At 33.1% G+C, this 25427-nt stretch overlaps 2 protein-coding genes across 2 annotated transcripts; both read left to right on the top strand.

Annotated features, from left to right (window-relative positions):
• The first annotated feature begins 566 nt into the window (after window positions 1-566).
• On the top strand, window positions 567-5162 carry LOC111696364 (uncharacterized). Its single transcript, XM_023465955.1, has 7 exons — window positions 567-578; window positions 881-988; window positions 1806-1918; window positions 2112-2188; window positions 2289-2371; window positions 3470-3535; window positions 4952-5162. The coding sequence occupies exons 1-7, from the start codon at window positions 567-569 to the stop codon at window positions 5132-5134; spliced, it is 642 nt and encodes a 213-aa protein (XP_023321723.1). The 3' UTR covers window positions 5135-5162.
• Window positions 5163-10075: 4913 nt separating this feature from the next.
• LOC111696371 (sodium-dependent serotonin transporter) lies at window positions 10076-18279 on the top strand. Its single transcript, XM_023465963.1, has 14 exons — window positions 10076-10169; window positions 11430-11484; window positions 11754-11948; window positions 12463-12527; window positions 13066-13141; window positions 13204-13409; window positions 13883-13989; window positions 14192-14337; window positions 14683-14776; window positions 15040-15695; window positions 15773-16041; window positions 16102-16205; window positions 16739-16821; window positions 18120-18279. The coding sequence occupies exons 1-14, from the start codon at window positions 10127-10129 to the stop codon at window positions 18205-18207; spliced, it is 2187 nt and encodes a 728-aa protein (XP_023321731.1). The 5' UTR covers window positions 10076-10126; the 3' UTR covers window positions 18208-18279.
• The last annotated feature ends 7148 nt before the right edge of the window (window positions 18280-25427 follow it).

Here is a 25427-nt window from a genome sequence, read left to right as displayed (position 1 = left end):
CAGGAAAACTTTATTGCCCCGGCTGGTTTTGATCCAGGACAACTTTATTGTCCCAGCTGAACATTTTATTGTCCAGACTAAATTTTAATCATTAATTTTCCCTTGTATATAATTGTCTTAGAGAGAGAAAATAGTTTTTTATTAAAATAAAAATATTAGGGTTACCAACAAAGGATGAGACAGTAAAGACGACCTGAAACTCGTGTAATACGACAATCAAGTTATCTGCATTGAATGTGGTTATTATATGATTTGGCAAAAAACGAAAAAAGTACGTCTCTGAAGTATCATCCTTTGTACCTGGTCAAGGGTAAAAAATGTGATATTTTAACATTGATTTGGGAATTCTATATTTTTCGCAAATTGACTTGAAAAGTAAAAATCCCGCCTAAAACCTTTGACCAGGTCTACAAGTAGTTATAATTATATTTCAGTGAGAAGACTACGAGTAGTAAGGTGGTGAGTAAGTATGAAGGAGCAAAGTTTGATGAGAATCACTACAATTCAAAACAAAAGAAAATTGTTTTGATAACAACCAATAGCAAGGTAGGAATAAAATTGCTGAAATGATCGAAAATGTTTAAAATACCATTAATGTATAACATAATCTTTCCTGTTGTTTCTTACGTTCAAGAATCAAAAGGTATCTTTATAATTCTTGAATCATTCTTATCTAGACAAAGTTTTTATTTATTCGGCTCCGTCCTAGTAAACGATTTTTGGACCCCCCCCCCTTCCTATCAATTTTGTACATGACGAAATCAGTAAATTAGTATTTATTTATTATTATTCTGGGTTAGGTTAGGTTAAGACACTTTCTTGGCCGAGCGCTGCGACTAGGACAGGCTAGGGGGCCGAGCACTGCGGCCACATTGAGGAGGTTTATATAGCTGATCCTCTACCTGTACTAGTTGACCGCTGCTCTAAACCTAAATATCAGTTTATCAGAATCTCAACGCTGAAATTAAGGGATGTAGCAGTTCTACAGGTATTAAAGATATACTCTGGTTATGTAGAAACATTTTCATTTCAAATGAAAGATTGAAGATTGAAATCAATGGAATTGAGTTTTTGCACCAAACTCATGTTTTCTAATCCCTATATCGTTGCAACCTGATTTAAATTTGAATTTAAACTAATTGACAGAATTTATAGTTTGAAATATCTAAGGTCTACCACATTGGTTTGCAAAGATAAAGGAATTATAAAATCAGAGTTTGTGGCAAAGACTTAATCCTTTCAACTTAATTGAAGTGAACCACCCATATAGAGGAATATGGTGAGTATAAATATGAGGATTAGGAGACAGTCTCTGATTATGATCTTATGAAAATAATTACTGATTAAGCATTTTATAAAAATAATTACTGATTAAGAATTTTATAAAAATAATTACTGATTAAGGATTCATAAAAATAATTACTGATTAAGGATTTTATAAAAATAATTTCTGATTAAGGATTTTATAAAAATAATTACTGATTAAGGATTTTTTAAAAATAAGTACGGATTAAGGATTTTATAAAAACAATTACTGAACTAGGATTTCATAAAAATAATTACTGATTTAGGATTTTATAAAAATAATTACTGATTAAGGATTTTATAAAAATAATTACTGATTAAGGATTTTATAAAAATAATTACTGATTAAGGATTTATAAAAATAATTACTGATTAAGGATTTTATTAAATAATATTTTGGAAGAAAAGCTTTTTCCCTCAACCAACAGGCCGGCAGAACAATCAGAGCGATCTATCCAGAAATAGATGTTTAAATTTAGTATTCATTGAATTATTTTTAGCATGAGAATCCGTTCTGGAGGTTGAAATCTATTTACCTAATACAAGATCCTAGAGCAAGGTTGGCAGGATATAAACGGTTAAAGAAGTTTGTTGATAATAGCGGAGTAGTCAGGTAGAATACTATACACAGTGAGATTCATTAAACGTGATAAACTTCATTATATAAATTAATAATAAAAATTTTAAAATCAAAAGTGTATTTTTTCTTTTTTTACTTAACTTAGATGTAATGTCTTAGTTTTTCTAAAATGGAGATTTCCAGTGCACTGCACTGGTCTAAACTTACAATTTTGATTTTTACGAAGACAATACACTAAAAGAAGTTATAAAGTAGCAGTTGATCAAATCTGTTCTCATCTAGCTGAAGATCTAGAACACACAGGTTTACATTAAACAATCATTTATTTAAAAATAATAATTCATAATCACATATCTTAAACCCCAAATTTCTACATTTGAAACATTTTATTATTAAATTTCAGCCGACTTTGAATCCCCTAGAATAATTGCAACCTTGCAAGCATATCTAGTAAAGGAAGAGGATCTGTTCTCAGACCTGGAGCAGGTTCGTTTACTTAATAAATCTGGGCTGTTCGGAAACCTTGACATAGTTTTGTTGGGTTATCATATCAGTAGTGTTCTCAGGCCTGGAGCAGGTTCGTTTACTTAATAAATCTGGGCTGTTCGGAAACCTTGACATAGTTTTGTTGGGTTATCATATCAGTTATAGTGTTCTCAGACCTGGAGCAGGTTTTTTTAACTACTAAATCTGTGCTATTCGTAAACCTTGAGATTTTTCTGTTAGCTTATAATATCAGCCCTGGTCTTAGAATTGTATGAAAAGGTTCCTTCCCTTATAACAGATTTTTTAAGAGAATATTATATATATACAGATTTATTCACACACAAAGTTATAAATACATATATAAATGGTGTTGTTTAAATTTGTTTAAATAAATTTTTTTTGGAAAATACAGGTTTCCAAAAGAAAAGAGAAAAAATATGCAAAATTATGCACAAATAGAAAACATTGATTTTTACTCACTACATAACGTACATATTTATCATTTCAGTTATTACGTAATCATCGAATCCTTCAACATATAAATTATTCATTCTTGTATTTAAAAGTTCTTGTAAAACCGGAACTTTTCATTCATGTTCCAATGGGACATCAAAATATTTTATTTGTTTCTTAACAAACATTTTACTAAGATCCAAAGGATTTACAGAACAATAATTTGCAATAGAAAATAAATTTCTGCCAAGAACTGTGTTGAGGTCATTTTTACATAAATTAGAAAGAAATCTAATCTTTACTAATCTAACTATCTTTACTTTTCTTAAACCCTCAGCAAGTTAAATATAGTTTATTATATCAGGGGCAGGAGCAGGTTCATTTAATTATTAAATCTTGTTCATGTCTGTAAAGCTTTAGATTGTTTTGTTATTTTCTTAGCTTACAATAACAGTTGATAGAAGAGTTATTATCTTTAAAAACCAATATCTTATCTAAATGATATCCCTTCCTCCCATATTTAGATCGTTCCCTATGGTAGTTTTTACATCTTTACTGTTGTTTTCTGACCTGGAGTCAGGTTTGACTATTCTGGTCCGTTTCATAAAGATGGTTTAATAAATATATGAAGTAGGATCTTTTCAGGAAATGAGAGGAATTCTCTCCACGTTGAATATACCCTGGACAAAATCTATGGAGAATATGATCAAGGTAGATATAGGATTTTAATCTTACTATTTCATCAGATGTGATTAAATCATCTTTCCTCTATATGCAAAATATAGAATTTTAATCTTATCAGATGTTGTTAAATCATCTTCCCTCTAGATGCATAATCTAGGATTTTAATCTTATAATTTCATCAGATGTGGTTAAATCATCTTTCCTCTATATGCATAATATAGGATTTTAATTTTATAATTTTACCAGATGTTGTTAAATCATCTTTCATCTAGATGCATAATATAGGATTTTAATTTTATAATTTTACCAGATGTTGTTAAATCATCTTTCCTCTAGATGCATAATCTAGAATTTTAATCTTATAATCTCATCAGATGTTGTTAAATCATCTTTCCTCTATATGCATGATATAGGATTTTAATTTTATAATTTTATCAGATGTTGTTAAATCATCTTTCCTCTATATGCATAATATAGGATTTTAATTTTATAATTTCATCAGATGTTGTAAAATCATCTTTCATCTAGATGCATAATATAGGATTTTAATCTTATAATTTCATCAGATGTTATTTTTGACAAAATTTGTTATAAAAAAGCAATTGGCAAAAAACATGCTCTTGCGTTACCTAGGCAAAATGTTACCCTAGGCAAAATGTTACTAGGCAAACTTGAACTAGGCAAAAGTTACCTAGGCAAAATGTTACCTAGGCAAAAGTGAACTAGGCAAGTTGTGACTAGGCAAAATGTGACTAGGCAAATTGTGACAAGGCAAAATGTAGCTGAGCCTTGTTCAGAGAGCCCGTGAGCAACTGATTACACAATTAAAGAATCTAAGATGATTTGATATAATTCAAAACAAAGTTATTTTAAAGATTATTTCAACTTATAATTCGTTGGCGTCTTCATATTTAAAAAAAAATCCTTAAATTATCTTAAAACAATATTCTAAGGTTTTATCTCAAATAATACATGAAATATGTAAAGAATTACCCCTACGAATTGAACGAAGGTTTTTCCGACCTAGAGAAAATATACGAATTCTTTAGCGAAACTTGACTTCGCAATTAATTCAGTGGCAAAAGAAACAAACTGCATATTGTCAGTATCTAAAAAGCGTTTGCAAGAGGAGGACGGAATTTTTATAAGCAATCTCTCTCCGAATGGGCAGTAAAGCAAAGATTTTGATAGGTGATGAATCATTGAATTCTATGTTTATTTTGTTACTGATATGCTGAAGAAGGAATGTGAAGCAAAGAATTAGTATTTCTCTCGAAGTATCTCAAATTCTCAAAACGAAGAGAGAAATGATACTTTAAACTAAGTCGTAAATTGGACTTTACGATTAGAAGAAATAATGTTGGATTAAGACTGAAAAAGTAAGGTTTCTATATTAGTTTAAACTCAAAACCTTGTCGTGTATCCAGAAGCATATTTTTCTAGAGTGTAGAGTTTCCCGAGGACGGAGGATCTAAGACTAAACTCCAGGCTGATTTTGAGCAAGAGCTACAAAACCTTGATGCTTGGAAAACTGAACTGAACCGTGAGGAAATATTTGCAGTCGAGAGAAACCTAAATTGTAGAAAAGTGTTCAATCAGGCTGGATACGAATTTCACGACTTTTAACAGATCAAATATAAAGGCTTAGATTAGAGGGATCAGTAACGTTTAGCGTTTAGGCATCTTCGTACAGGAACATTTCGATAGTACACTTTGTCTATGTAACATTTAGTATAGTACACTTAGTCTAGGTAACATTTCGTATAGTACATTTTCGTACAGTAACATTTCGTATAGTACACTTTGTCTAGGTAACGTTTCGTATATAGTACACTTTGTCTAGGTAACATTTCGTATAGAATACTTTCTCTAGTTAACATTTCATATAGTATACTTTGTCTAGGGAACATTTCGTTTTGGTAACATTTCGTAAAGAAAATATTTCGTAGAGGTAACATTTCGTGTATGTAATATTTTATATACACATATCCATAACAGAATGGAAATAGTTTGCAAAGATATCTATGAACCTTGATGAAGAAAGCCGCCAATTTACAATTTTTTCAAAACCATTTATCTCTGATAAGACTTACTAAGTGTTCGAGTTAGGGTGAAGATGCCATAGTTGATAACAAAACAATTACCATAAAGACTGTCAACTATTGGAGGACTTGTGTGTAACATTAAATTACTTGCTGAACAGTTTGGCATCCTCTCTGATCCAAGAATACTTGAAATCTGATAGATAATCATTCGGTAAAAAAGAAAAAAATATGTTCAACAGCTTTTCAGATAGCTTATAAATGTTATATCCTTTTTTTTACATTTTTACGAAAAATTACCCCGTATGTTACCTGTGCGAAATGTTACTTATAAAAAGATGTTACCCATACAAAGTGTACTATACAAAAATGAACCTAGGCAATATGTTACTATACGAAAATTTACTATACAAAATCTTACTGATCCGATTAGAGATCTATGCAGGGTTACCCACAAAGGAGGGGCCTGTGATGACGACCCAAAACTCCTAGAACATGACTGTTTGAATTGCTTGATTTTGGTTTTCTGTCCTTCAATTTAGTATTTAAATGGTTTACGAAATGATTTATTACACAATGAAGCTAATTTTGACCTGCGCATGAATGTATAAGAAAAAGGACTGAGAAACATTCTGTCTCTGAAGGTTTAATCTTTTGTGGGTATCTCTACGAAAAGGTTGAAATATCTTTTTAAGTGGTTTACGATTGGACGATTTTTAATGCTTTAAAAAATATCATTTTAAATTATAAAAAAAGCCTGGCTGCAGCCAGAAATAGGATTACGGTGCTAAGTTTATGCAGTGGAACTGAAAGAATTTAAAGATGTCATTTAATCAATCTTATGTGGATTTGAAAATAATCTTATTTTTAAAATGGGTCTGTGTTTTTCACGTTCAGTGCAGACTATCTTAAAATAACTTTATGTTCAACGTATATGGGTCCTTCTGTATTTTTCCTTCAAACATACAATATAATTTGACTTCTTGTCTATAAATGAACCTATACCTATAGACTTGGAATGTTTTATTCTAAAATATATCTAATTTATACGAAACTGAATAAAAGATTTCAGTACTTCTGAAAATTGTATTTTAATGCAAAATATTTGAAATAAATCTATATTTTATTGTTTTCAGATGTATTTATTTGTTGTAATGTGATATTGGTGACATTTAAACATTCTTGGAGTTAAACCATCATAATGTTTTTATATTAAAGGGACTGAAAGCGAAATTTCAAGTGAACCTTCAGGCAAAGATGGCAATGCCTCATTCATAACGGCACCCTTAAAAGCTTTGTTCGATCAAGTATAAATTAGATATCAACGTTATCAGTTTTGAAAATTGATTATTTTCAATTGTGATTACTCTACGACGGACTTTTTCAAGTTCGAAGATTGCCGTGTCTCATGTTCATAGGAACTACTTAAAATTAAAAACTGGAGTGATAGCTGGTACGTTTTTTATTGCATAGTTTTATGGGTTACGAGAAACAAACGTATATTTAACTTTTAATTTGACATTGAAAATCCTTAGAGAAAACAATGGTCAAATCAAACCCATAAATGTATAATCCCTGCTAGAGAGGTATCGTGTGCGGTGACATGGAAACAGATCAACACGGAAACAGATCAAAAATATTTTGGAGGAATTTTCGTTTTTTTAGAAATTCGAGGAAATCCCTCAAAAGTTAAGAATAGTAAGACAACTTTATAGTCAAATTTAAGTGTATTGGATGTTTTTACAAGACGTTTTGGATGTTTTACTTTTACAAGACAGTTATAAAATCACTAATCCAGAATGGGTCCGTTAACAACGCAATGGAGCAATTAGACAATATATAAAAGTCATAGATTGAGTCTAAAAGTCGTTTTTATATTTAAGAGTTTTCTGATTCTCAATACTGCATTATGAATCAATTGCAATTATAAACCTACAGTTTAAAAAATGTTGTTGCTTTAAAACTTTTTATATTAAAATAACTTAAATTGATTAGAAACAAAAGTAAATATTTTATCACAAAAAAAAATTTGATATGAATTGTTTTTCACTTAGTTGCGTTTCTGATTTTTACAGAATCTTGCTTCTGAAGAGTATTTTCAGATCTGGAAGAATTTTCAAATTGTTGGTGAACTGTTATTCTTATGTATGCTCAGCTCACTGTGGGTTAAATCCAAAGGAATTGAGTTTTTGCCACAAACTCTGATTTTCTAATCACTATATCTTTGGAACCAAATGTTGCAGACCTTAGATATTTCAAACTATGAATTTTGTTAAATCAAATAATCTGAGTTTGAAAAATCAAAGGTTTACAATATCGGGTTCTAAAGTTATTGAGGTTTAAATATTTGATTTTGTTCCAAAGACTCAATTCCTTTATTCTTTGAATTCATTATCCTGCTTCTAAATAAGGTTAAAAAGAAGTAAGAGATGGAAAGAAGGAACGGATAAAATAAAAAAAAGCATGATAATAAATAATAAATATTCAACCTTCACTGTACTCGCCTACTGTACTATAAAAAGGGATATTTACTAACATTTTGAATAAGACAAACATTAACTTTATTGTTGTACTATTTAGACAAACATGTACTTACCTGTTTTTTGCTATTTAGACAAACATGTACTTATCTGCTGTACGATTTAGAATTCAGACAAACATGTACTTACCTGTCTTTTACTATTTAGACAAACATGCACTTATCTGTTGTACTATTTAGTCAAACATGTATTTACCTGTTTACCTATTTAGACAAGAATGTATTTGCCTGTTGTACTATTTAGACAAACTTTTACTCAATCTTTGTACTGCAAAGATGAACATGTACTCAACTACTGTACTTCAATAGCAACATGTTTACCCATGATGTACTGATAATACATATACTTACCAATTGTACTTTAAAACTGCAATTTCCTAATAAACTAGAAAGACAGCCATGAGCTCACCCTTTGTACTATAAAGCGGAATATGTACTGAGATATTGTACTGTTGAGGCGAACATAAACTAACCTATTGTACTCTTTCTACACCAGACGCTTCTCTCAATTAGTATTCAGTGCTCTCATTAGTTTTCTCTTTATCAGTGGAGAGGAGAGTGGAGAATAGATTGGAGAGTAGAGTGGAGAGTAGAGTGGAGAGTAGAGTGGAGAGTAGAGTGGAGAGTAGAGTGGAGAGTAGAGTGGAGAGTAGAGTGGAGAGTAGAGTGGAGAGTACAGTGGAGAGTAGAATGGAGAGTAGAGTGGAGAGTACAGTTGAGAGTAGAGTGGAGAGAAGATTGGAGAGTAGAGTGGAGAGTAGATTAGAGAGTAGAGTGGATCGAGTAGAGTGGAGAGTAGAGTGGAAAATAGAGTGGAGAGTAGAGTGGAGAGTAGAGTGGAAAGTAGAGTGGAGAGTGGTGTGAAGTAGGCTCCGGAGGTCATTGTGGCCTTACACCCTCTCTCTCTTTTTTTTAAATCGATTTATACCCAAGAATGGATCAAATCTAAGCAAAATGAGAGGAATTTGCTAAATAGTAATAGTAGATTTTCAAAGTTCTTGTAAAAAGTAGAAATTTATCAACAATAAAAGATTTCTTAAGTTTGTGTAAAAAGCGGATATGTCCCATGAATTTGAGGAAACTGATCAACAAATTGAGAGATTTAAAGTTTTTGGAAAAAGCAGAAACGGATCAAAAATATGAAGAAACAGACCTAAAATTTGAGGAAACCGATCAAAAATTGAGAGATTTAAAGTTTTGGATCAAAAAATGAGGAAGCAGACCTAAAATTTGAGGAAACCGTTCAACAAAATGAGATTTTTCAAGTTTTTGTAAAAAGCGGAAATGGATCAAAAATATGAGGAAACGGACCTAAAATTTAAGGAAATTCAACAAATTGAGATTTTTAAAGTTTTTGTAAAAAGCAGAAACGGATGAAAAATATGAGGAAACACGGACCTAAAATTTGAGGAAACTGATCAGCAAATTGAGATTTTAAAGTTTTTGTAAAAAGCGGAAATGGATCAAAAATATGAGGAAACAGACCTAAAATTTTAGGAAACTGATCAACAAACTGAGATTTTAAAGTTTTTGTAAAAAGCGGAAACGGATCAAAAATATGAGGAAACAGACCTAAAATTTGAGGAAAACAATCAAAAATATGAGGAAACAGATCATTTTAAAAGTATTTGAAAAAAGAGGAAACGGGGGAAAAAAAAATAAGGAAACGTACCAAAAATATTGGGAAAGCGGAAATGGATATACAATTTTGGTAAATCGATCAAAAAAAAAGAGGGAACTCCTCGAAATCTGAAATTACAAATTTGAAGAAATCGTGGAAATGCATTAAAAAAGGAGTAATTTAATCGGTTTCCGCTTATTTTTGATCCGTTTCCGCGTTGAGCGTTTCCATGTCACCAACGTGTACACAGTAAACTACAGTACAGTGAAAAATAAGATCAGTGTACAGGTGAACACTGTACACTTGTCTTGTATATCAATTCTTTTATTCTTATTTTATATATCTACTCATGCATTGTTTTACAATTTTCATATTATTCATTTTTCATATGTTTAACTTTATATTTCAGGAACAATATGCTGACTTTTTCGGGAACAAAAATTTCTCATTTTGGGGGTGGTGAGTTGTATAGTGCTTTAAATAAATTATGATTATCGAATCGGAGGAAAGACGTTCCCGCTTTTTGTTATCTCTTCTCAATCTTTCTTCCCACATATTAGTAGAGAAGGATAACTGCAGTTGATAATTTAACACGACGACATTTAAGACTTTCTAATTATTTAGAAGGTCGGAAAAACTTTAGGTCAAGCGGGTACCATTTAAACGTGTTTTCTCAATTATTATAGAATACATTATAGAATACACTATAGAATATATTATAGAATATATTATAGAATAAAAATAACAATTTACTTGAATCCTGGCATGTGTTTTTAGCAATACTTTTATAAACAAACATTGTGCAGGGAAATGGTAATATTGAATTTTAGGTGATAGAAGTGCTTTTTCTAGTGTCAGGGGGCTTACAAACAAAGCAAGTTTATAAAAATTAACGGCTGTGTCCAAGGCCGTAACTGTGGGGGGGGCGCAGAGGTGCACGCCCCCTGTCTTCCTACTGGGTGGGAGCCCCCCCCCCCTCCTGCTGGAAATTGAACAGCAAAAATCGTTTTTTTTAAATCTTTAGCGGTTAATAAAAAAATGAAAAGATGAGGTTTTTTTTACATGTTTTGACGTTTTTTTTAAATTTGTCTTTAAAAATTTCTAAAATATCTTCCTATCTTCCGTTAATGCCGTTAATGAGTTTTAGATCGTAAACGAACAAAAATTTAGAGAAAGAACGGAAAATACCATTCGAATGGTTAACGTTCATTTATAGCTGAAGAAGAAGAAGATTAAATAGATTCTGGATATTAAGAAAATCTTCCGTTAAAACTTGGATTCGTTGAAGACGACATTACTTGTTGGCTTCATCTCTCCAACCAGAAGTCGTAACTTTTAAATTTCGGAAAAAGCATTAATCTCCATCTTATGTGGACCAACGGATTATTTTAATTACTCGTCGATATCCCGGGATGGTCATACCCTGTATTTTTATCTTTAACTCATGCCTTTATCATTAAATTAAAATATTTTAATATATAAGAAAGGTAAACATTGCAGCACAAAATTAAAAAAGTTATTGATAATTTCCTATCATCTGAGAAAAATCTTTAAACATTTTACCATTTTCCTTTTTTAGTTTTCATGGCTGTTTTGGCATGCCTCTAAAACTGATAAAATTTAAGAGTTAATTGAGTGGGGCATGCATAAACTAACAATTCCTCTAATTAATTAGAATCGAGAACAACAATAAAAAACTTCAATAAAACTTGTTTATAGATGACAACATGAATACCAATAGACAAAGGACACCGAAAAGAAACGACCAAGAAATGTAAGCAGAATTATTTCTCGTGGTGTAGGGGGTGGGGTGGGGTGCCTGGGGGGGGGGGATGGGTGTGACTAAAATATCTAAAAGAGACTCCTTTAAGGTTAACTAGGAGTGGGATGGGGTAGGTCAGCAAAGCCGAACGATTTTTTAACTAAATGAAGATTGAAGAAACTATTAAGATTCAAATAGTTTATAAGTCATGTCAATTTTCCTTTTGTTTTGGCTCCTTACAGCTTTCGGAACTTAAGTCCTTATTATATTTTTTTCTGCAGTGAGATGAAGGTTCAATCCGGGTTCAAGGAAGTATTTTCTCCAGAACTAGACTGTGATGTCGTAACTCCAGATCATAATTCTACTCCGATCCTCTGCTCTCACCTATCATTCTCCAGCAAGAAGGAGGATAACCTCTTCAATACCCCTGGACATGCTGGACCTACTTACCAGGCAATCTTTACACCGGAGATGGGGTAAGTATACTTATCAAAGATACAGAACTCACTTACCATTTATCTTTATACCAGAGATGGGTAAGTACTTGTTAAAAATATAGAAGCCTAATATTTCAAGTGACTCTCAATGCAAAGGTGGCAATGCCCGATTCACAACAGTACCCATAAAAGGTTTGTATGATCAAGTTTGAATTATTTATAAATGTTTATAATTTTCAAAACTGATCATTTTGAATTGCAGTGTTTTCTCTTCTTAAGTGACTTGCGTATTTCTACTTTAGAGGAAAGTATATAGGAAATATCGGAAAATATAAAAGTTAAAAAAACACTTTGAAGCCTAGAAAAACGACAGTATCTTCCAAATTATTGATCAGATAAAGGTTCCTAGGGTACCGTTGGGAATCGGACATTTTCATCTTTTCCTGAAGGGTCACTTGAAATTAGAAAACACGGCGAGAGATGGCGAACGAAATGAGAAAAAATAATCACACAAACTTTTTTACGTTATCGATGTTTCACATTTTTTTCTCAGGGGAAGTACGAGTAGTGTTTCCAAACTATCCTTAGAGCATAACATGGGACTCAAACCTTCTATAGGAATGAATATCCAGTCTAATAATGTTTCCAAGTCGGTTGTTTATTCGCACTTTAATCACACAAAGATTATTCTTGTATGGATGGAAACCGGTTTTTATTTATACATTTCCCTTAGGAAACTTTTAAACCCTTTGGAATTCTTTTTGATCCCTTTAGAAACAGCTTTAGTCCCCATAATGGTTCTTTTTAAAAGCTCTTCAACCTTAGAAACTTGAAAACACTCGAGAACCTTTAAAGCTTTGTTTGTAACCGTTTCACCCCTTCTGGGATTCTATTAAACCCTATTTGGGATACTTTTTTACCTCTGTAAGAACATTTTTAACCCCTTTTAGAACATTTTTGGAAAACTCTTTTAGGAATCTTTCCTTTTAGGAAACTTTTAACCACTTTTAGAAACTTGTTAAAAACTTGTACAAAATTTTAACTTGCAGTTTTTGAATCATCTTGAAATCTCATTGACAATCATTATCTTTTGCGATGAAAATGTTCGCTAAAGCTGAATCAAAGAGCAAGTTTAAAAATATGTTCTGGGTGTTAGCAACCAGTGTAATGACGTACCTAAGTCCGTGTAACCTGGAGAACTTCAAACCTCTGGATAAATCCTGTGATGTCAGGTGAGCAAAATTAAATCATTAGATTTTAAAAGATAATTTTTTACCTTTATTTAAACGTATAGGACTCCAGTGAAGAAATTTAAAGTGAGAAGATCTTGGTTTGGAGTTACACAGATATTGTGTGGTTTGATGGGTTTGGTCATGAATATTGAAACCTTCATCTTCTTCCCGCAGTTCCTGCTGGAGTGGAGAGGGGACGGGTTGATGATTTATCTCCTGGTCCTGGCATTAATAGGGGTTCCTATCTTCCTCATGGAAAATATTATAGGTAGGGCATGGTTATCTTCTTTTTTTAGTAGTTGCTAAAATACTTACAATAATTCAAAAATCTTTGAAAAACTTCCTTTTCGGGGGACTAAGATTGTTATTTTAGGTCCCCCCCCATTATGAAAGAGGGGTCCCGATTAACAATTCGTTACCCTTTAAACCTTTATCTGGTCAATAATGTGGAATTTATTTGAGGCTTAAAATATTTAATTTGGACACTTTTCTACATTGTTTTTATGGGAGAAATCCGCCAGTCATTAATTGAAAATAATCTAAAAAACATGGACATCTCATTCATACATGATCATGCAAAGCTTTAAAGGTACTGATGTGAATCAGACATGCCTTTTCTGTAAATGGAGGGTCATTGAAAGTTAAGCCTACTGTAGGTTTTAATATTTGTCAATGATTTTCAAAAACAGTTCCAATAGTTTCCATAATCTCAACAATTCTGAACCTTCATCTTGTCTCTAGGTTCCTTAGAGAGGTCTAGTTCTTTGTTTGTCTGGTCTACTCTGGTTCCTGTAATGTCAGGATTAGGACCAGCTCTGCTCACTGCATCTCTCTTCCTTGTAACTAAGGTTTAAAAATCTTAATTTCATCCTCAAAGAAAACATATTTTTCCGATCGTTCTGAGATAGAAACTTTTGTGTATAAAAGCACTAAGCTTCAACTGTTTATCTCTGTGTCCACGGTGGAAACTTTCAAATTTGAGGGAAAACTTCTTGATCCCTTAATTTTAGTTGGGTTCAAACCTAGGCGTATTTAAGTATCTAAACCTAGGCAAGTACCCTGACAAGCTATAGTATCATGTACAGCATTAACTCCCTGTTCAATCCGTTCCCCTGGACGTTGTGTGAGAGTTGGTGGGGAGCTGATGATAGATGTATTCCTTCATCAGATATAGATCATCAATTCTTAAACAAGAGGTATGGTTATTGGTTACAGTAAAAAATATACTGAATATTGCTAAAAAGTGTTCTGCAAATTTCTGGGAGGAATATACTCAGTCCAAAGAGAACTCCGAATAACTTATTTTTGTTTTTTAAAAAACTGGATTCATTTTCTAAATCTTCTACGATATAATAAAGCTCTTCGCTCATATATATTAAACAAATTATGTCAGCTATAGCTGGCCAAACGGCTGGACCGAACAGGCTAAATTTTTTTCTAGGAAACCCATATGGGTACCCAAGAGATAACATAGACTAAAAAAATTCAATATTTTATTTTCTTTAAACAAATGTTTTTATGTAATTATTAATTGTTTTCAGTCTTCTCTGCAATGTGTACAATCTTGCCGGAGACCATTGTCATCAGCATTCAGAGCCAAGCCATGTTCAGTTTTGGGAGAAATATATTCTTCAGGAATACATCTTACATTTATAAATTTATAAGTTGTGAGTTCTCTTTGCATTTTGACACATTTTTCTTTCTTTATCAATTCAACGATAAATATTTCTGTCGATTTTTTGATTTTTTAAAGGGATATTCATGAGAATAATAAAAGTGTGATCTTTTTATCCTCATCAGAAACTCTAAAGCTATGTCAGCTCCTATGCAAAAGTAATTCAGTCTTGAATGCTTGTATGCCTAAATTAAACAAAAAAAAGAATTAAAGATGTTTCTAGACGGATCAGCATGGTTTGCGAGCTCTAGGTGATCTTGGATCCCTGAATATTCAGCTAGTGATTGTATCCGCTGTTCTATGGATATTAACTGGATGTATAGTTCCTCTATTGAAGAAACATGTCCTGGGTGTAGCTAGTGTACTATCTGTTCTCCTGCTCTGTCTAGTCGGAGCGGTCTCAATCAGGAACCTCGTGAAGCAGGATGTTTTACAAACCTTCAAGATGGTTCTCAGTCTAAGTCCTTCCCACTCCTACAGGAGCCCTGGTTGCTGGTTGGATTCGTTTTATCTTGTTACAACTGGATTATTAATATTTAGTGGTCCTGTTGGAACCTATACCTCGCTCTCAGATGGATCTCGGAGCAATAAACTAATCTCCTCCGCAGCAATCATGTTTCATCTTCTCTTCCTAGTCCTCTCTTCTATATGCATCCTACCACTGCTTCCTGACAACCTTGATATTAAAGATATCAGGGAGAAAAATGAAATTGGATATTTCCCATTTGCTCTGATTCCTGTTTTAATCTCTGGGTACAAAGACGGAGAATATTTCGTCATGGTTATTTATCTAGCTATAGCCCTGTCAGGGTTTAACCTTATACTCGGAGTATCAACAAATATTGTTTCAATCTGTGCACTGTCCTACTCAAGAAGTCGGTTAGTATTTTAACAAAAAAATATAATTAATAAAATCAACAATAGTTGTAAAATAGCTATAGCTTTACTTTTTTTAGGTTTAAGGTTTTAATTTGCTGCATACTCCTTTCCTTGCTAGGATTCCTTCTCAGCTTACCTCTGATCTTCCAGAATGGATCCAGTATCCTAGTGCTGTATCACAAATACGGATACAATATTCCAATCTTTGTTCTTGGAAACCTTCTCTCTATCTCAGTGTTCTGGTGCTACGGGGTTAAAAGACTATCCCTTAGAACGAAAGGAACTCTTTTCCAACTAGTTTTCAAGTTTCTGTGGTTCATTAATCCCCTATTTATTTTCGGACTAGGTAAACATTAAAGTTAATAAATTAAATTTGTTAGTTCAGAATAAACGCGGATTTTTTCAGTTGTGACATACTTTGTGGTTTGGCCGTCGGTACCACAACCTTCTCCTCTTCCACCCTGGGCCTTTAATCTTGGTATATTCTTCTCCCTGGTTTCTATAATCCAGGTGAAAAGCTTATTTGATCCGGGTAGGAAGCATGATTGGATTCAGGTAGAAAACATGATTGGATCCAGGTAGAAAACATGATTGGATCCAGGTAGAAAACATGATTGGATCCAGGTAGAAAACATGATTGGATCCAGGTAGGAATTGCATGATAGGATCCAGGTAGGAAGATGATAGGATCCGGGTAGGAAGCATGATTGGATCCAGGTAGAAAACATAATTAGATTCAGGTAGAAAAAAAACATAATTGGATCCAGGTAGAAAATATGATTGGATCCAGGTAGGAAGATGATTGGATCCAGGTAGGAAGCATGATAGGATCTAGTTAAGATTTGTAAAAATTCACATTTAAATTTTTTTTACAACTAGAAAAATACTTTTTTTGATACAAATGACAACAAAAACCGAAATAAAAAATACTGGCATTTAGATCAAAACATTTGCTCAGGTAAGATTTTAGAAACTCTATGTACAAGAGTTTAAGGTAAATATTATAAGTTTCGTCACTGAAATGAATTAATTTCTACGCCTAGGTTCCGATTGGTTCAGCCATTACAAGTTTTAAATGGATGTACACTGGGTACGGGTCACAGCTGTTCGGTCGGGCTGGACACAGGTAGAATACTCAATAAATCAGTTTCTTTGGTCTTTCTTACGTTTAGAGACTGTCCTTGTTATTTCAAAACAAAAACAAAAAAGAGGTCCATGCGCGATTCACAAAGGAACCTTTGAAACATTTATCTATTCAATGTGGAAGATAACTTCGTTTTTCTAGGTTTTTAATGGTTTAATTCTGATAATCCTTGAATTTTTTCATCAGCAGAAATGCGCAAGTCACTTTTGTAGAGGAAGCACATTTTTAAACTTGGATATCTAATTCATACTTGATCAGGCAAAGCTTTTAAGGATACCGTTGTGAATCGGACCTGTCACTCTAAAAATGAAGGGTCACTTAAAATTACCTCTAGACCATGTTATTGCAAATTTTCATCTTGGTAAATATGGGGCCACAAGCAATGTGAATCCTGGTCTATCATTGAACAGTTTTTTTTCTTCTTTTTACCTATGTCATGTCTGTCTTATAGTTATCGTTCATTTATAATTTCCTTACTCTTTTCCTTCCTCCTTTTCTTCCTCCTTTCCTTCCTCCTTTCCTTCCTCCTTTCCTTCCTCCTTTCCTTCCTCCTTTCCTTCCTCCTATCCTTCCTCCTTTCCCTTCCTCCTTTCCCTTCCTCCTTTCCCTTCCTCCTTTCCCTTCCTCCTTTCCCTTCCTCCTTTTCCTTCCTCCTTACCCTTCCTCCTTTTCCTTTCTCCTTTTCCTTCCTCCTTTACCTTCCTCCTTTCCTCNCTCCTATCCTTCCTCCTTTCCTTTCCTCCTTTCCCTTCCTCCTTTCCCTTCCTCCTTTCCCTTCCTCCTTTTCCTTCCTCCTTTCCCTTACTCCTTTCCTTCCTCTTTTCCTTCCTTCTTTCCTTCCTCTTTTCCTTCCTTCTTTCCTTCCTCTTTTCCTTCCTTCTTTCCTTCCTCTTCCTTCCTCCTTTCCTTCCTCCTTTTCCTTCCTCTATTTCCTTACTCTTTTCCCTTACTCATTTCCTTCCTCCTTTCCTTTCTTTTTTCCTTCCTCCTTTCCTTCCTCTTTTCTTTCCTCTTTTCCCAAGTTCATCCTTTCCTCCTCACTCACTGTCTTTCAAACTTTCCTCCTTTCCTTCTTTGCTACGTTCCTCCTAACTGCCTTTAATTTAATACTCCTAGCTGCCATTCCACCTTTCTTCTTCCTTCCCTCCTTACTCCCTTTCCTACGTCACTCCTTCCGTCTCCCCCTCCTCCATTTCTTATTTTCATGCATTTAAGATTTTTATTTAAAGAAAACTCTGAAGCCATTAAAAAATTTGATTTTAAATATATTTAAATTTTAGGACTAAAGGAGAAAATATCGATCTTAACGGTTGTGACTCATCATCATACAAATCTTATAATCCTAACGAGGACTTTTATAAAAATTAACTTTGTTGGCTTCCGACATTTTAATCGACTTAATGCTTGTAAAAACTATGCAATAAAAAGTATTTATACAGGTGTGTTAAGTTCCTCCACTCTACTAGAAATGTGCCCATTATAAAGATGTGTGTTATATATAGCAGACGAAAAGAGGTTTGGTATTTAATTAAAATTACAGAATAAAATTTTCTGTTTAAGTTATTTGATATTTAAGATTTGATTTTATCACGCAACCTCGGTCTGCAGAAAATAAGTTGAATTTAAATTTAAGTATACTATTACAGTAAACGCTTATCTACATATCGTTGGATCCAATTCTTACTAATATAGGGATCTCTTCAATGATCCGGTATATTTAGCAATTCTCTCATATTTCCTAAATTAACATTTAACATGCATATTTGTTTTATTAGCAAATACGACAAAGATAACCAATATAATATAGAATTATATCGGCCTCTGATATTCCTTTTATTTGTAAATACCGCAAATGGTATTTCATAACTGATATATCTCTGAAAATAATCTTACTTAAGCTGTTGATTTTCAAACTACTGATAAAACCATTTTCTTTATAACAAAATACGTATTAAAGTGCAAAATGTCGTTTTCCTATATTTTATGGGTCTAACTGTAATATTTTAATGCTATACATACGTTTGAGACTGCAGGTATGAAAACATGGTTTGAACGATTGTTTTTTCTTAGGAAGAGCTTTTTTTTTTGGCGCAGTTTTTGAAACTAATTGTTGAGTTGAGTTGAGAAGGTTTGGTATATATTTATCTTCCATGGTATCTGTTGAGGGATGAAAAATGAAATTCTTGAATATTTCTCTAATAATAAGAGTCTCAGCATGCAAAAACCTGGATTTAAGTACAACCATAAACCTTACCCGGCAGAGAATCCTACAATTACACCGTGAGATACTATGAGAAAATCTCACGGCAAAAAATGACAATTCTCACGAGAAACCCGTGGTGTAAAAACCTCCAGCCTGCTACATAAATTTAGAAATGACTTTTGTAGAATTTAAATATTTGTTGGTGGGATATTCTCTGTAGGCTTGTGATAACAAGGGTTTGTGTTGAAAAACAAATGTTTTAACATATGTCAGAAGTCGTAAAAAAATGTATCTATATCTCATCTTAGCATTTAAAACACATGTATCTATATAAGAAAAACTCTTTCTTGATGTTTTATCTTGATGGATTTTGAGTGAACCAGTAAAATGTTTTAACGGGGATGTAAATACAGCGTGTTCCAATAAACGGTCTGATTTAGTGAAGGGAAAAGTTCAAATATGAAAAAATACTTCGTATTTTTTGAATAAATTGAAACTTGGTTAAAATATCATTATTGATGCTAAACATTAAAAAAATGAGGAAAACCACATTTTGGAATTTGGACATGTGCAAATCCCAGAATACGGAAAAATTCATTTTTAAAATATTGTAACTTTTAATGAAATATAGCAAATCATTGGGTGTTATTCGTGTTATTAATCTGTAGTTTAGTACGAGGAAAGGGTCGGGCTGATACGAATTTAGTAGAGCTTTCATAATCCCTGACATTCTGAGATTGCAGTGACTTCTATCCGGAAAAGCTGGAATCTATTTAAATGCTGGAAAAGTAAAGATCGTTATAAACTATTTTGTTTCAAAGAAGCATATTTATTATCATCACATTTTTAATTCTTAATTTCTACCCGCCGTTATTGTAAAACATAAATGTTAGTGTTAGAAGAAAGCACAAAGCGAAGCGTACATAAATAAATAGGACACATTATTATTAATATTCATTAAAAGTTTGTTTTAAGATACTTGTTTCCTAAAATATAAAGAACTTATCTGAAATTTGAGGTTAAGTTTTCTTCAAAAAGATTGTTTTCAAGTTTGGTTTTATAATAGTAGTTTATGGTTAGTGATCTTGAGAAGATATTATACGATATAGATCCAGGGTGAGTAGGTTCACGGAATCCACGCCATCTCCCAGCAGACCTGGAGAAGCGTCCTTTCATCCAAATACCTTGGAATAATGGATCGAAACAGACCTTTCAAATCTTTCATACAAGATTTTAAGCTTCAAGATTCCTTGCTTTATTTGATGCAGTGCAGTGATCACGTGCAAACGGATACATCGAAATGATTTCCATAGAAAAGTACATACAGGATGACCCAAAAAGCGACCGTTCAATTTACTGAAAAGCCTACTGAATTCATGGTTGATTGCATTTTTTAAGAACATTTATTCAATCATTTACATAATAATATACAATAAGGACCGCAAAGTTTCAGAAGTTTCAGGTAATTAAAGTCAAATCCTTTGTGGGTAACTCTGTATCTAGATCATACTTTCACCATTTGAATCATATTATTTAAAGGAACTGTAGACGTAACTTGAATTATATACTTTAAAGGAACTGTAGACGTAACTTGAATTATATACTTTAAAGGAACTGTAGACGTCTCCTTCTCAACCCCAACCCGTCAGGTGTTCTAAATCTTTCAACTCCATACTTAAATATAATTAGTACTCCCTATTCTCCGCTTTACAATACTTGGAGTTCATATAATCTAGAATACTTCACTCCTCCTAATACTTCTTGATCACTGCCTCCCTCTCTTGATCCTAAAAATACTCCCAAATCCCATCCTATAGACTCGAGACTCAATATACAGTACATGTTAAACTAAAGGGTTCAGGAGATGAACAACATATAAATTATAAAACTTCAGAAAAAAAGTTTTAAAAATGTTAAGAGGCATAAATATCATCTTCCTGTGGTTCTATGTTTACTACCCATGTCTATTTTCTTTTCTCTACCTCCTCCCTCTCAGCCCATATGAATTCCTGTATCCCCTCCTCCCCCCACGGACCATGCACGGTTACACCCTCCCTACCCTCGGGACATCCCTCCCACGGTCTCATGCTTGTTTTAAAATTTAAATTTATTTCTAGTTCAATCCTCGTCAAAAAAAAAACTATTTAAAATTCAAACAATATAACACTGAATGAATGTTTATTAATAAATTAAGAGTGGGGTGGATAAAAACCTTTGCCAGGAAAAACCTTGAATACAAAGTTTAAATAAAAAGTTAAATTGTTAGAGTGAAGACAATTAACCCAGGCAGGCAATCTTTGCTAATTAATTCAATTAACATTCTGCAGGAGAAAGATTAAATTAATTCAAACAATATCTGTTATCCGAAGAGAACTGCTTTTATCTTTTAGTATCTGATAAACAGGGCTTGGGCTGTTAAAAGGTGTAGTTGAAGAAACGATTGTAAAAACTGTTTGAGTTCACGAGATTATTTAATATTATACATATTTAACCAGTACTCTTCCAACAGGAGCAGAAACTAGTTCTCAGGGTTTTCAATTCGTTTTAATTAGATTGGATTAGGTGTGAAGACTAAAGAGTGAGAAATGGGGTTAGAGTTAGACAGGGTGGATGGAATGAGGATGAAAACGGGGATAGAAGGGTTGGATGGAAGGAGGATGAAAACGGGGATAGAAGGGTTGGATGGAAGGAAAATAAAAACGTGAGGGAATAAGGGTTGGACGGAAGGAAAATGAAAACTTGGAAACACAACGGTTGGATAAAATACCAATTAAAACATAGAGAGAGAAGGGTTGGGTGGAAGGAGATTGAAAACTTGGAGAGATGGAGATTGGGTGGAAGGAAAATTAAAAGAGAAGAAATGTTTTCGGTCAGTGACAAACTGAATACGTATACTTAACAACAACCAATTGATTGATTGATTGTCGTGGCAAAAAAAAGCTTCGGATTCAAATAATTAACGTATTCTTTTTTGAATCTTCAATCACTCCTTGGCATTTTTTGCCGGGATAGATATATAGGAACTACAAGTGGAAGTGAAACGGGTGTGAAGAGAGGGGAAGTTGGAACCGTGGATTCACATCTGTCTCATCTTAATGATTTAACCATCTAACAACATGTTTATTAGGATACTAAGTGGAAGGAGGGACGGGTGTGATATTTAGGATTGGGATGAGAAGGATGTGTATCTTCATGTATTGATATTTGTAAGGATATGACCCGATCATGAACCCTAGAATATACTCTCCGACCCTGCCGGGCCCCGTGAGATCCAGAAATTATAACGGCCGTTCCCACCCGAAGGGGGGTTCAACACTCATGTGAGAGAATAAATATATATAAACTGTTTTTGCAGAAACGTCGTTTTTTACTTTTCAAGTTTTTCAATTCTGGGAGAATAAAAGTTGCAAGAGTTTTTTTTTATAACATTTTCAGAATTTAATCAACGTTGAATATTTTACAAGAATATCTTTCATATTTTATTTTTGTCATATTTGAAATATACAGAGAGTCCAGATTAATGTTTCCAAATTGCATTCCAAATATTAAAAATTTGAAATCGGTTATTTTGTTTTCCGTCGTTGTTTCACAGATCCTGTATAGCGTGAAACTAAACAGAGCTAGAAATGTCCGATTACATAACATAATTCCCATAAAAAATACGTAGTGTTTTAGAATAAGTATCGCACACAAAAGGGGTTAAAATATGTGCTAGCCGACTTAAACCTTAGATATATCTGATGCTTTGAATTCAAAGAATCTATAAAGCCGCATGCTTAGGAAAAAAGTCATGGAAAAAAAGAAAGGAAGGACGTTTTTGAAATCTTATTATTTCAAGAAAAACTTTAATTTTTCAATGAACCTTCCTTAAGTATCTTAGAGTATTCTAGGAATGTGATGGTACATGGTTCACAATAATTCTCAAGTATTTACAAGGTTTGGGCGCCTCAAGGTTCAGGGACGGATGTAAGTTCCGAACAATGTCGAGAGAACCAGGAGAAGCGTTGATTCGCCTTTCAGCCAACCTGAGAAATTTCTCACAGAGCTTCGATCCTTTCCCACCGAGCTGAACCGGGGAGGAGGCCGGAGAGGAGGAAATGTATTCTCAACTCCGATATTATTATTCATTATTTAAATCCCAGCATTTAAACGTATCCAGTATCAAACAACTAGGTTGCATAATATATTCACATTATCAACTTAACCAAGGCGGGATGTGTTCAATATTTGTTAACTTAAATGATTGATTAAATGCATAACATAATAAATTCTTAAAAAGAAACTTTAAACCTGAATTCCTGACAGGAAACTTTAAAATGGGAAAACTTGAATTCCGGTCAGGAAATTTTAAAACAGAAAGCATGATTTCCTGACAGGAAACTTTAAAATGGGAAAACTGGGAAACTTGAATTCCTGTCAGGAAATTTTAAAATAGAAAGCATGATTTCCTGACAGGACACTTTAAAATGGGAAAACTGGGAAAACTTGAATTCCGGTCAGGAAATTTTAAAATAGAAAGCATGATTTCCTGGCAGGAAACTTTAAATTGGGAAAACTAGGAAAACCAAATCCCTGTCAGGAACCTTCGAACCTGGAAACCTAAATAACTGACAGGAATCTTTGAATTGGAAAACTTGAATTCTTGACAGAAAACCTTAAATCGTGCAAACCTGAATTCCTGACAGGAATTTTTATGTTGGGAAAGCTGAAATCCTGACAAGAAACTTAGATAGAAAGGATTTTAATTAAAGGAAACCTGGCGTTGGAAAAAATGATTTCTTGATTGGAACCTTCAGATTAAGAGATCTTCTATAGTGAAACCATTAGATGGAAAACCTGGCTTTCTAAAAGGAAACCATTAGATGGAAAACCTGGTTTTTGAAAAGAAACCTTCAGATGGGAAACCTGGTTTCCTGAAAAAAACATCAAATGGGAAATCTGTTTTTTGGATATACATATTTTGCCACAAATTCTCCGTTTCTAATCCCTTTACCTTTACAACTCAATGTCATATACCCTTAGAATGTCAAACTATGAATTCTGTTAGATTAAATGATCCAAGTTTAAAATATCAAAGGTTTGCCCCATCAGGTTGCAAAGATATGAAAATTAGAAAATTAGAGTTTGTGACAAAGATCCAAGTTCTTTGTGTAACATTAAAAGCAAATTCTGAATCCAGTCAGAAAAAACTGATAAAATGAATGAAAAGAAGGAATGAGTGGCTAAAAGTTTAAAGAGAAGAAAAATATAAAAAATATAAAAACTCGTAATAGACCATTCTTAGTTATAAAGTTGTTGAAACCAACCCATGTAGTTTTATCATGGTTCCCATAGAGGGCTCTGTAGAAATGTCACATAGTGAGAATATTCTCAGCCCCAGAGGAAACGGAAACCTTCTCATAGAAACCCTGGGAATAGGGGGAACATAGTTTCTCATTCTCATCCCAGGTTTCCGATCAAACCTCTCTCTAGAAACCATCTCCGGTCTAATCCAGAACCAAGATCGAAGGATCAAAGATATCTCTGTTTAGGACGAAACCCCAATGTTCACCTTTGCATCAAGGTATAAAGGACTGTATCTATAGTTCCTCTTGTACCCTGAACTAGGCTCTGAGACGACAATACTAAAACTAATATGCAACTCACGCTAGCTTTAAACAAATATTAATATTAACTTATAAGCAAATAATATTTAAACCTAAAAAGATTTAAATATTTTTTAATTCAAACGTAACTGTAATCATTTAAGTTGTCTTCGAGTCGAATGGTTTGAAGAAAAAAAAATTGAACTGATCGCTTTCTACAAACTTTAATTTTGTAATCCTTATATCTTTACAATGTGATATCGTACACCTTTGATATTTAAATTGCAATGAATTTTGTTACAATATTTGTTTACATAATCAGTTGCAAAGATGAAGGGATTTGAAAATAAAATTTTGTGAGGAGTAATCAGTTTCTGTTCTGTAAAATATCGTGTTTATCATCATTCTCTGAAGTTTATATTTTTACGGAGAAGTTTCATGAAAATTGTATTCTGTTGCATTACTCTGAGCTGAGACCCGAGGTTCTTAAAGAAAATCCATGTTAAACCTGAAAATAGATATTTTAAAGAATTTAAAATTAATTCAATGAACCGGGATAAAGTGGTTTGTAAAGGAGGACCAGGATGTGTATAACGAACCTATTCTTTTGTTATTTGGAGGATTTTGGAGATATATCCTAGAGAAATGTTGGTTTAATCCTTGAGATTTCTTAGAGAAATTTTGGATTAATCCTTGAGATATATCCTTGAGAAATGTTGGTTTAATCCAAAGAGAATATATATTAGAGTGGAATTTAGACAATCCCTAGGTATTAAATTTGTCAGTCTTTTTCAGCCTGA

This window comes from Eurytemora carolleeae, unplaced genomic scaffold (assembly GCF_000591075.1).
Source record: "Eurytemora carolleeae unplaced genomic scaffold, Eaff_2.0 scaffold28, whole genome shotgun sequence".
NCBI lineage: Eukaryota > Metazoa > Arthropoda > Copepoda > Calanoida > Temoridae > Eurytemora > Eurytemora carolleeae.
The sequence above is the reverse complement of the archived record's forward strand: the minus strand, read 5'-3'. Positions and strand labels throughout refer to the sequence as shown.

Coding starts and splice junctions, on each gene's coding strand:
- LOC111696364 (XM_023465955.1), top strand. Junction 989..1,805: donor GGGATGTAGCAGTTCTACAG/GTATTAAAGATA, acceptor AATTATTTTTAG/CATGAGAATCCGTTCTGGAG. Junction 1,919..2,111: donor GATAATAGCGGAGTAGTCAG/GTAGAATACTAT, acceptor ATTTTTACGAAG/ACAATACACTAAAAGAAGTT.
- LOC111696371 (XM_023465963.1), top strand. CDS start 10,127: ATGCTGACTTTTTCGGGAACAAAAATTTCTCATTTTGGGGGTG. Junction 12,528..13,065: donor GGGACTCAAACCTTCTATAG/GAATGAATATCC, acceptor TCTGGGTGTTAG/CAACCAGTGTAATGACGTAC. Junction 14,338..14,682: donor CATCAATTCTTAAACAAGAG/GTATGGTTATTG, acceptor AATTGTTTTCAG/TCTTCTCTGCAATGTGTACA.